The sequence below is a fragment of the Telopea speciosissima genome, chromosome 9 (assembly GCF_018873765.1).
Source record: "Telopea speciosissima isolate NSW1024214 ecotype Mountain lineage chromosome 9, Tspe_v1, whole genome shotgun sequence".
In the NCBI taxonomy this organism is placed as follows: Eukaryota; Viridiplantae; Streptophyta; class Magnoliopsida; order Proteales; family Proteaceae; genus Telopea; species Telopea speciosissima.
In genome coordinates, this window is record NC_057924.1 from 20,399,629 (window position 1) to 20,412,378 (window position 12,750).

Sequence of the window (12,750 nt, forward strand, 5' to 3'; positions counted from 1 at the left end):
TATACCATTATATGTTTCCACACTTAAAACCATTGAAACAAGGTGGTAATCACAACATTTAAACATAAATAATTTCTGAGAAATTTATTGAGCCAAAAAAAAAATGTCAGAGAAACTCAAAAGATGAGAAGACAGATTTATTCAATCCAATAAATCAAAACATTACAACAACACAACTATAAGCGATTCAATCAGCTCCAATAATTAAACTTTCTAATGGTAACTCAAAAATTATAACAAACATACAATTTCAAAGGCCCCAATAAATCCAAGATTACAAGAGTATAGTTAACTGGGATCCAGTCACATTCCATGAATCAGAGGTGGGTTTGACGAATCTTAGTTCATCCAAAAAAAAAAAAAAAAGCAAGAGAAAATAAACCAACAAAAAATAAAGATACAAAGAGATGGCACAATGGTGATTTCCCCCATTCAACCACCAGGAGAATAGATGGCATATGGAAAAAGGAAGATGGACTCCTGAAACTGCCATAAAAATACTGCAGGAACTTTTTAAAATAACTGTTAAAAGGAAATGCTCCAAGGTTCATTATGTCCTTGATACTGCTACCTTGGAAATTTCTGAAGCGTCCGAGGTTACGTTTCAGAAGAGTTTCACGTTGAGACGAACTCAAACGGTATTTTCTTCTTCTTTTTAGAAAAAAGGTACATTACACGACACCCTTTGAAAATCGAACGATACTCAACTCATCCCCTGTTTTTTTAAAATACTCACCCGTCCCATTGAATTAGAGCCCTATATTACAATTTAGTCCCTACCGTTAGTTTTATGTAGTTAACTTATGAAGTCAGTATATTATATATATTTAAATCCCTAAATTAAACTAACCTTGACCAGTGTAAAGTTATTATTTTACTCTTGAATCTAAAAACCTCTTCCTCACATGACCTGCAACTCAATCTCTGCCTCCAGTCGAGCCAGTGTTAAGTTTCAGGATGAAACAATGTTCTCCATGAACAAAAATGAATACTAACCAACATTTTTATTAAAAATAAAATAATAGTAATTAATTGAGGATTTTGAGGGAGCTTCTTGCGATTCGAGAAAAATTATTGCCTCAAGTACATTATGTCCTAAAAGTGCTTTTGTTTTAAAGCACTCTCCAAGTGCATGACCTTTTTAGTGCACTTGAAGGTGTACTCAAGGACTTGAGGGGATAAAGGTCCTGCGACTCGAGCTCTCATCAAGCATCCTCTTGTGCTCCGCTTCCTCCCTATAGACCTCCAGCTTCCGTTCCCTCAACTCCTTCCGCTGCCTCCGAACAATATTCCTCAAGCTCTCCACCTCCTTCTCTGCCAATTCCCTCTCTCCCAGAGCAATCTCCCTTCTCTCCGAAGAACTATCCAAACCCAACCCTCTATCATGCCCTAATTTCATCTTCTCCTTCCTCCTCCCCTTATTCTTCCCCTCTTCATTGAGCTTCGCCGTATCCACCAAACCACCATCACTGCTGCTGCCGTGAACATGTATGTTCCGCCGAATCTTCTCCACTGTCTTCTCCGATTTAACTCTCTGCAATAAGAAATTCCACACGGGAACCATATTACCTGAGATTTTGCTTCCTTTTTCGGTCAAGTGTGACATTGTGGTGGTGGTATCAGAGATGGATCAGATATTGAGACAGGGTGGATTGATTTTGGTTCAAGACAAAATGGAAATGATTCACAAACTGATTCCCATTTTGAAGTCGCTGCACTGGGAGATTACTGCCCAAGAGGAATAGTTCCTTGTTGGTAAAAAGGGTTTTTGGCGAGTATCAAGGGAGGGTATCATTGCATGGTCCAAATTTTTTTTGGTATTTTTTTCCCAATTCCCTGCGAAGTTTAGCGTTTGCTTCAGGTTTTTCTTTCATCTTCTTCAGGAATTCAAACCCACTGATTGTTGGTGATCTGGCCATCCCCTTTCTCTCGTTTTCAGGTTTTTTGAGAGCTTCGAATAGTTTTAGCTATGTTAGAGTTCTAATTATGGAGAAATTTCGTTATAATCTTCCTAATTATTCTGTTTCCATTTGTGTATATTAATCAAACTCTCACTAGATTCTTTTCAAGTCTGTTCTCCTTTGAATTGGAATCTCTATAAGCCGTAAGCTCATAGGTCTGAAATTTTAGGTCTGGCCATAGAGTTCAAATTCTGAAAGATGATAAATTTGATGTCCTTGCCTGAGTTGAACTTAGAAGTTTGCTGGAAGTTGGACGAGTAATATGGACCATAATTGAGGGCTTTACCCCATTTCTTTTTGAAGCCACTCCAAGATGGCCTCAGGTTGCACACCAAAACTACTGGCGCTTTCTGTAACAATGTCGGAATTTGGTATTGTGAAATTAAAGGCTTCAAATTATTGCGGTCTCCAAGAGTTGCAGCAGAGAGAGAGAGAGAGAGAGAGAGAGAGAGAGAGAGAGAGAGAGAGGGGGGGGTAGTGATCATCGCGCGCAGGGAAGAGGATGGTGTGGGATGGGGCTACACAGCGGTAATGAACCTTGAAGAGAATTGGCGGCTTCCGGTATGATGCAATCTTCCAGGGAAATGGGTTTTGCATTGGGGTGTAAATTATATTGATGAAGTCGGCAGGCTTGATTTGTTCCATCGTCAATGTTCTTTGAATCTGTACTTTGGTCCTTTTATCTAGTTCTTTCGATGAAGATCTTGTATTTATAAGACCATTGGAATAAGTAACTTGAATTGGGACTACCTTTTTATCGCTGGAGCTGGAGTTGACGTGAAAAGCATCGATTGTCCCTCTCAAGGGGATCGGGTAGGCATCCATTTTATATGTCCCTTATCATATTTGGCATGAAAGATATAGACGTCGGTTTGAGAATACAACGCACGCTTCAACCATGGTGGTAAACTTGATCATCTAGAGTTTTCAGGATCTTGCATCAGTGGAACCTATTGTATTTTCTTCTTTGCAAGATCTTTTGCTAGCAAGGAAATGGTGGACTCCATATATTAACCCTCCATCAAAGTAGATCATTGATTTTTTTTGGATTCCTCTAGCTCTGGATTTCCTAAAACTAAACATTCATGGCAGCTCGATTGCCAACCCAGGCCATGCTGGTTGCGGCAGTATTTTTAGGAACTATCTTGGCCGGCTTGTAAGATGCTTCGTCAGGTATGTGGGGATTGCAACAAATTATTTGGCTGAATTTGCTGCCTTTTTGGAGGGTTTGAAAATTGCAAGACAAATGTGCTTGTCACATGCCATCTGCACACCAATAAAGAAAGCCGTAAATTCTGCAGTGTGATTTGTAATAATTCCCAGGTATTCGGCATAGCTTCCCTCAGGCTGACCAAAGGAATTTCTAAAAATTCTAGCAGCACTTGAATGACCTGGGTTCCCCAATGAACATCCATCAATGTTCAGCTTCACCCAATCAGAGCTTGGCTTTTTCCACAATACTTCAGTGATTTCATTGGCCTGTGCCTGTGGGAATGCAGCACCAATATCACTTGCAATCAGCAGGTCCTGTATGGATTTGATGGCGCATTTCATAAAGGATGAAGCATCTCTAAGATCTGATTTGATGCAATGCAGAATGGTATTTGAAGTCTTCCCCTACCCCTCAAATCGCCTCTAGTTTCTTTCGTTCCTGATTTGATAAGGAATCAAAATTAACCCCGCCATCCATACCTGTGGTAGAGGGGCGCATGTGGCCTTGTCCTTCCACCATGTGAGTAAATCAGCTAGTGAGCTCACCATCGGCCATGCCTTCTGAAAAATTGCAAGAAATCCTTGCCATATCTTCAAAGAGACAGAGCATTCAAAGAAGAGATGTTGTTGGGACTCAAGGGCTTTCAAAAACAAGTAGCAGCGAGAAACAAAAGGCACTCCCCGTTGTAGCACCTTATCATCAGTAGGTAATTTTCCCTGGAAAAATCGCCATCCAAACAATGAGTGGCGGGGCTGCAAGAAACGTGCCCAAACCATTGCATGCCAAGGGGGGTGATCTGCAGATCTATGAAGCCCTTCCCACGCAGTTTGTACCGTGAAATTACCCTATTGAGATAGGGGCCACACCCTTTCATTACTCGCTTGGATCGAAGGAAGGGTAATTTTCGCTGCATCATTGAATATATGCCACAAGGCAGGCGAATCAACTTAGGGAAAGGTCCAAGTGGCGTTACTTATGAAGCAAGCTAAAGGCGAGTGCAACCTTTTCACCCACTGATCATCAATCCTTGCTCTAGCTGCAACCGAGCTGCCATCAATCCACTTGTCATACCAGAAATCTATTTGCGCCCCATTGCCTACAATCCATGACTCATGATAAAAAACAAAGGCCGCATCTTCTTAATCCCCAACCAGATTGAAGAAGGTGAGTTAAAGTGCTATTTCAAAACTCCCTTTGAAGTGAACCGTGCACGAAGGAAAGTGTACATAAGACTGCTGTCCGACTTGATGCTCCAACACAACTTGCAAAGCAGTGCTTTATTCACATCCCTGAGCTTCCTGATGCCAAGACCCTCCTCAATCCTGAGTTTACAAGTTGCCTCCCATTTAACAGTAATTCCCCTAGCAACATCAGGGTCACCACTCCATATGAAGTTGCGCATCCACTTTTCCATTGAAGCTATTAGTGAGGTAGGCCACCAATAAATAGAGAAGATGTGGATTGGCAAACTTGAAATCACAGACCTTACTAACTGGACTCTCCCTGCCATTGAGATTAACCTTCCTTTCCAACTTGCTAACTTGGTTTTGAATTTATCCATCAAAGCCATAATAGCATCTTTTTTGACCCTGCCCTTGAAAATGTCAATTCCCAAATATCTAGTAGGGAAGCTGCTATTTGAAAACCCAATAATGTCCCTTATCCTTGCTTTTTTGGCAGCACTCACATTGCAAAAAAACACCTTGCTCTTTTGAACATTTATGCACTGCCTTGAATATTTTTGGTACTTCCCCAAGAAGGCTTTCAGGCAGTGAACTGAACGTATGCCTACTTTAACAAAAAGAAACACATCATCTGCAAACAAGAGATGGGTTGGAACCACCACACCTCTAGGTCCTGGTAGGGGGTGATCTTGTGGCTGGACTATAACTCTGCAAAACCCCTACACAGGACTTCTTCTAAAATAATAAAAAGAAGGAGGGCCAGGGGGTCACCTTGTCGTAGTCCTCTCTCTACACCAAAGAAACCAATGGGTCCTCCATTAAGGAGGATTGAGAGCCAAGCAGAAGAAAGTAGCTGATGAATCATGTTGACCCATGTGTCATTAAATCCGAACTTTCTCATCACATCGAACATAAAGTCCCATTCCATGGAGTCATAAGCTTTCTGAATATCCAGCTTAAGGCCCATCCCTCCTCCATGAGATTTCATATGCAGAATATTACTCAGCTCCGAAGCCACACAAATGTTGGAAAAAATGACTTTCCCTTTTTGGAATGCACCTTGTTCCTCTGAAATTTGCCTAGGAAGAAAGCCAGACAAGCGGGTAGCAAGGATTTTGGGAATCAGCTTATATAGAAAATTACCAACACAGATAGGCCGAAACTTATCCAGGGTATGTGCCTCCTCAACTTTTGGTATTAGTGTAATGAAATTATTATTAATCCCCTTGGTGATGATGCCATCAACAAAAAATCGTGAGACAGCCCGACATACATCACTCTTAATAATCACCCAACAGGATCTGTAAAATGCTCCTGGAAACCCATCCGGACCAGGTGCACTATCTGGATCCAAGTCACAGGCCGCGGCTTTTATCTCCTCCCTGCTAGGTATAGCTGTAAGAAATACATTGTCATCTGCAGAGATTATCGAAGGGATGCAAGATAGGATATCCGGCTGTGCTTCAGTAGTCACTCTCTTATGAAAATCTTCATAGTAGTCCGTTACATAGGTGCTGATTTTGGGTCCATCATTAAGAACAGTCCCATCAGCCTTCTTTAACACCCAAATGAGGTTCTTGGAACGCTTGATCTTACTAGCCAGGTGGAAGAATCTTGTGTCACGATCCCCACAAGTGAGAGCCCTAATTCTGGACTTTTCTGACCACAACTTTTCTTGCAGTGTGATAGCATTGATGTACTCCTGTCTGGCTTGGAATTCGCACTGGATAAGATACTTTGTGGTTCCCACCATCTCCATAATCTCCTGGGCATCCTTCAGCGCTGCGCTAGCTCGGTCAACCTCAATATTTACATTGGGAAAGGCTGCTCTAGACCATCCTCTAAGAGCCGCTTTCAATCTTTTTAGCTTCTGAGAGACTACATAAAAAGGGGAGCCTGATACAAATCCACTCTAGGACTGGTGCACCATAGTGGTAAAATCCTTATGTTCTAACTAGATATGCTACAACCTGAAAGGGCAGTTGATAGGCTTGGGCACAGAGTCAGAAAAAATCACAATAGGAGAGTGATCAGACACAGACCTCGGGAGTACCCGTTGATATGCATCATGGTAACGATCCAGCCAGGCTTGGTTACATAAACTTCGATCCAGGACAGCAGTAGCATTCCCTTGCTTTCTATTGTTTGTCCAAGTGAATCTATTTCCTTTGGACGGTAAAGGAAGGAGAGAAGCAAAGTCCAAAAAAGCCTCAAAATCCATCGCAGCCCCTGTATGAAAAGCACCCGGTCCTCTTTCCTCAGACGCCAGTAGAGTCACATTAAAATCACCTACCACAAGCCAAGGCAGCGATGAAATTGGCCGACTCGACAAATCCACCCAAAGATCCCTCCTTCGAGCACATAGGCTGCTAGCATGCACAGCTGAAAGGAAGAATTTTTCACCCCTCACATCCATGAAAATCGTGATTTGCTGATCAGAAGTGCTATAGACCACAGGCTTAGTGAATGAATTCCTCCAAACTACCCATAAGTTAGGATTATTCCCCACTCTCTCATTGTGTATAAAATCCACACAGAAGCCCATTCGTTGAAAAAACAACTTAGGGAATTTATTAGGCATAGCCATAGGTTCAGCAATGCATACTACATCAGGATTCTGATTATGAATCAGAATCTTCATAGTAGCCCTAGTACGGCTGTTCAATATGCCACGCAAGTTCCAATAAACTATCTTCATTGATACTTACTGGTTTTTGAAGTCCCTCTTGCGGCACGTCTTGGCATGTTCCGCACATTCTTAGGCTGCTTACCCGATCTATTGGTAACCGGTGTAAAGGTACCCAAAAGAGCTGCATCCACCTGTTTAACTTCATCAAAAGCTGTTACAGAAGACGATGGGTCTTGGCATGCCACCTGGCCTTCACAAGCAATTAACGAAATAGGGTTAACCTCCTGCAAATCACCCCCTTTGGGTTACCTTCCTGTGTTCCAATAGGGCTTGGGCATCCCAAGACCACTTCAATGGTGCCCCCAGCCGTTGGTGCACTATCTTGTGAAATACGGTTGTCCGTGCGAGGACCTGCTTCTTGACTTTCATGCACAACCATAGATGTCAAGTCATGTGGGGGTTCTCCCACCAAAGGTAATGCTGCATCATCCAGCACCGCAGCTGTCAAACCAAGTGGAGCCTCTCCCACCATGGGTAAGACTATCTCTTCCAATGCTACAGATGTCGATTTAAGTGGAGCTGCAGGTTGAGTCGCCTCTACAGCATTAGGTATCGCCTCCCCTGTCGCTTGAGCCCCACTCAAATTTTCAACGGACTCATGCGTGGCTGGGCCTGCATGCCTATGCCTCCTTCATCTGGCTTTATGGAGAGCACCTGCATTACCATCAGCGTACACAGCGCCTGGAACCGAAGGCTCAGCCTGTGCTTCCAGAGAACGATTAGGGCAAGCCTCAGCCCTATGTCCAAACTTCTTGCAATCACTACATCTCGTCGGGGGGTCTTCAAACACCACCCGTTGATTGAAAAGAAAAAGCTCGACAGACCCTAACTGTTCCCTCTCAACCAGTACTTCAGTAACCCTAGGCAAGGTTTCATCCAAATCGATACACACCCTTGCAAAGTGTCCATAAAAGGACTCTTTGGTCTTCCTATCAATCGCCATTGGCCGTCCCACCGCGTTGCTGACAGAAAAGAGGATATCATCGTGCCAATACTCCTAAGGAAGATTGGGAAGACATATCCATGTCAAACGGTGCGTGATCTGCTGCGTATCCACGTTGAAATCCTGGCACCAATGTTGGAAACGGAGAAGCTGTCCCTCAATTCGAAAAGGACCCTGACGCCACACCATAGTCATAGCCATTTCAAGATTGAAGGTGAACAAAATAAACCCTTTCCCTAGGGTTTTCAGATCAACAGAACTTGATAAAACCCAGGACTGTCGTATGTGTTTGTGCACATCCTTCATATTCAAGAACCGGAAATTGAGTCAACCAATCAGGGAGTATCTCAAGCGATCAATCTGTTCCTCATATGCACCTTGAGGAATCTTGATTCTGGTCATGTTGCCTTCCCATACTGGTTGAGGCAATGCATCCACATTCGGAAGAGGCCTCTTGGCACCCAAAACCACTGCAAAAGAACGAGGAAAGACCCCCTGATCAATACCTGGGGCCTCCGGTGGTGCAGAAACATCAATAGCAGGACCTACAGTGTTGTTCGGTGGTTCCAGGGCTTCAATCCCTACTGCCATCGACGAATTTCCACCCCCTTCATGAAAAAAACCTAGGAGAAACCCTAGCCGCCGCAGTCACTCTCTCAACAGAACTCATATTCCCTCCACCAGGATCAATAGCATCATAATCGTATCATACATTTCATCAAAACTTGTTTACAGAAATCAAATAAAACCTTAATTTCACATTCAATTGCCAAACATAGTCGAAATCATATCAATTAGTTCATAAAATCTACTTTACTGAACTCAATTCAAACCTAAATTAACAAACACATCATAATCGTATCATACATTTCATATTTCCTTAAAGTTTGGTTAGGGATTTTCACTTACAGAGTGTATCAGGTTCCCTAGTAGTTTGAATTGTGTCCAATAGGGAAGATAGGGCTTCGAGTGAAGAGTTCAGGTTGGGATGAAAGGGGTTTCAGTCGAAATCGTCACTGCACTTGCTCCAAGTTGCAGTTGAGGATAGTAAACCAATATACAACCTTACCACGACAAGATGGTTAGCAAGTTGGATGATTTAGTCACCGTCGACAGTGGGGAAGAAGAGCTACAGGCAGGGAAGACAAGTTGCAGTTAAAGAAGAGATGCTTGTTTCCAGGGTATTTTGGGTTGTGGTTCAACGGTATATTGGCTAATACCCTATCAAGGGTATATTGGTCCTAAATTTTCTATAAAGCACCCACCGTTTATCAATAATGAAGAAAGATGGATGCATCGGTAATAAATCCATACCTCAGGGGAGGTACATGTAAATTTCCCAATTTTGTGATATAAAGTAGAAATTAAAGGGGATTAAGTAATAGGGTATGGCAGTGCAATGAACTGACACCTTAGAAATGCCACCAGTTTTTAATAAATGAACATTTGTTATCTTTTGGTTGAAGTCTTTTATCTTACAGACACACAATCAAACTTTGTAATTCAAGGATTGCAAAATATAACAAAATTTAATAACGAAATGTGGAATGTTATGGAGTTGTTATACAATCATGTTGGGTCTCATGACTTTAATTTTTTTCTTATTTTACTTTTGATTTAATTTCACTTATTTTCCCATTATTTCCTTTGCAACCAGAGGGGGCCTAACAATGCCAGTGTTATAAGGGATTAATCCATCAGTTTCTAGCTCTTACATTGTAATATCACACACAAGTCATTTCCTTACAAATGTCTTTGTGAAGCCATATCTCAGAAATTTGAACGAAAGCCCTTTTACTCTTTTACACGTGCACATTTGTTGCTAAATAAACTTATGGAGGGGATCGCTGCCACGTTGCGTGGCCACTTAACCAGCATGGGCCAGTGAGAGTGCAGGCAAAGGCATCCAAAAAGGTGAGTTTTTTCATTTCAAGGGGGAGGGGGTGTGGGGAGGTCATTTCACGTTTCCTATGTCAAGCATAGAGGGCACACAGCCTGACAGCATTCTTTTTCTCATAATCTTAAAATTTTCTCGATCGACCATGAGGCTTAACTAATAAAAGACATCAAACCTTCATCGTTCCAAATTGACAGATAAATCCACTTAAAATAAATTATCATGAGAAATGATTAAATTAATGACATTCATTTACAGAGACTGGTTGGTTTGTAGCCGGGCTTGACTGGTCTGCTCTGGCTTTCCAATAGTTGATTAGATAAGTAGTGGTCCTTAAACTAAATTTTCCACGTCAAGTTTAGTTAGTATATATTAACATCTTTTAAAGACTTCTTCCCACGTACAATCGAGCATGCATGCATCCAATTCATTTTTTCTCCCACGTTTTGTAATTGTTGAACTTTCAGATAAGTGAATGTTGACCTTTCTATAATACTATTTAAAAACTACAATTTTACACGTGTGAGATACGTTTGAGCTGGACTTAACACAACACAAATTTCCTTAATTCCTCTCAGTACCTGCCCAGTTAGGTTCGTAGGTTCCTCTCATAGGGGGTCAGAAATGACGATCTCACCCCCTGCCCAAACACACTGATTGGGTGGGATGAGGTTGTCATTTTTGCCCTCCCTAAGAGAGGAACCTACGAACCTGGCTGGATAGGAAACCTGAGAGGAGAAAAATTCCAAATTTTTTCATGGTGCAAGTTGCAAATTCAATTCTTTGAAGATATCTTGGTCACGCCCACCAGTTACTGTACTACTTTGAGAGGGTCTTTTGAACAAGCTGAATACATAAAAGGATAGCAATGAAACAACAAATCTTGTAGGGAATTTGGGATTAGCTTATGAATACTTATGAATACCAGTTGGTGGAACCAAGTTAGAATGGTAGGTTTAGGGTTGCCCTTGCCATATACATGGAAAGTGCGAAAGCACCTTCTTAGCTTCTTGATTTGAAAACCATGTGACTTGGTCCAGCCAAACTCCAATTATATATAAATTGATAATCTGTGAGATAAGAAAACACAAGGAACTCCCAAAAATTCAATTAAGGGGAAGTTAAAGGAGAAATCTCTCTGATTCATTGTCTGTATAAACTTGTATTTTTGATTCACTGAGTTTGGAAGTTAGAAACAAAGAAAAGATGGGTAGCCTTAATGAAAGCAGCATTTCCAAAAGATGGAAGCAGTTGAGCGGGCAGGATCACTGGAAGAGCATGCTGGACCCCCTCGACATCGATCTCCGGCGATACATCATCCACTACGGCAAAATGGCTGAGGCTACATACGATGCCTTCAACTCAGAGAAGTTGTCCAAGTATGCCGGAAGCAGCCGGTACGGGAGGTCGGATTTCTTCTCGAAGGTGGGTTTAGATATAGGCAATCCATATAAGTATGAGGTAACGAAATTCCACTATGCCACATCTTCAGTGGACTTACCAGATGGTTTGATGGTGAAGTCTTTGTCGAGGGAGGGATGGAATAAGGAATCCAATTGGATTGGTTACGTTGCAGTGGCGACTGATGAAGGGAAGGAAATGTTGGGAAGGAGAGACATCGTGATTGCATGGAGAGGTACGGAACAAGCTTTGGAATGGGCTAACGACATGAACTTCATATTGGTTTCTGTTGATGATTCCATATTTGGGCCGGATGCCGACCATGTTGATGTGCATCGAGGCTGGTACTCGATGTATACTTCCGATAATCCACGCTCCCTCTACAACAAGTCTAGTGCTAGAGCCCAGGTAAATTCTTTTATTTATTCCTCTGAAGAAGAAGCCGTACAAACCTATGTCATCAACTACTTCCAAGATCGTCATCCACTTTTTATTGTTATTCACTCACTTTCATTTATTTTATTTTAATTATATTTTTAATGACTATCTATATTTATTCTCCACTAACCAAACGGAGGCCTTAGATGGCGTTTCGAAAGAGAGGGAGAAAACGGTGGATTAAATTGTTTGTTTGGTGGTATTTCAGGTATTGGGTGAGGTGAGAAGACTAGTAGAAAAATTCAAGAACGAAGAGATCAGCATAACTATAACAGGTCACAGCTTGGGAGCAGCGCTTGCAACAATAAACGCAGCAGACATAGTTGCCAATGTAGTAAACAAGCCCAAGGACCAGCCAGACAAAGCATGTTTAGTGACGGCCTTCGTCTTTGCTAGTCCCCGCGTTGGAGATGGTGACTTTCGGAAGTTCTGCTCGGAATTAGATGACCTCCGAGTGTTGCGCATCACCAACGACCCTGACATTGTTCCCACATACCCGCGCTTTGGCTACGCCGATGTTGGACAGGAACTAGAGATCGACACTAGAGAGTCTAACTACTTGAAGCGTCCCGGCAATTTTTCAGGTTGGCATAACTTGGAGGCGTACCTGCATGGCGTTGCTGGGACTCAAGGGTCCAAAGGAGGATTCAAGTTAGAAGTTGATCATGATATCGCACGCGTGAACAAGTCCAAGGATGCGTTGAAGGATGAATATCATGTGCTTGCTTCGTGGTGGGTTGAGAAGAATAATGGGATGGTTCAAGATGCCAATGGTTCTTGGAAGTTAATGGACCATGAGGAAGACATTGATTTTGGACTTTGAGTATTATCTTATATAATGTCAAAATGATTTGTATGATACATTCAACATCATATTTTTTGTTTCTATTGCAGCTAAAATCCATTCTATTGTATTTTTTAATTGTTTGCAATAATTTATTAGGCTAGATCCAAAGTCTGTATTTTGTATCATCTGGGTATGCCTAGACGTAAACTCTGTAATATTTTTTTATTTTATTCATTC

General features: G+C 42.0%; 1 protein-coding gene across 1 annotated transcript; it reads left to right on the forward strand.

The window, feature by feature from the left end:
* The first annotated feature begins 11,048 nt into the window (after window positions 1-11,048).
* LOC122638737 (phospholipase A1-IIgamma-like) lies at window positions 11,049-12,549 on the forward strand. Its single transcript, XM_043831588.1, has 2 exons — window positions 11,049-11,696; window positions 11,935-12,549. Exons 1-2 carry the CDS (start codon window positions 11,094-11,096, stop codon window positions 12,547-12,549), a joined length of 1,218 nt encoding a protein of 405 aa, XP_043687523.1. The 5' UTR covers window positions 11,049-11,093.
* Window positions 12,550-12,750: the final 201 nt, after the last annotated feature.

What these genes read in the sequence shown, in the direction of transcription:
- LOC122638737 (XM_043831588.1), top strand. Translation starts at nt 11,094, where the DNA reads ATGGGTAGCCTTAATGAAAGCAGCATTTCCAAAAGATGGAAGCAGTTG. An exon ending in AGTCTAGTGCTAGAGCCCAG is followed by an intron (nt 11,697 to 11,934) that starts GTAAATTCTTTT and finishes GTGGTATTTCAG; the next exon opens with GTATTGGGTGAGGTGAGAAG.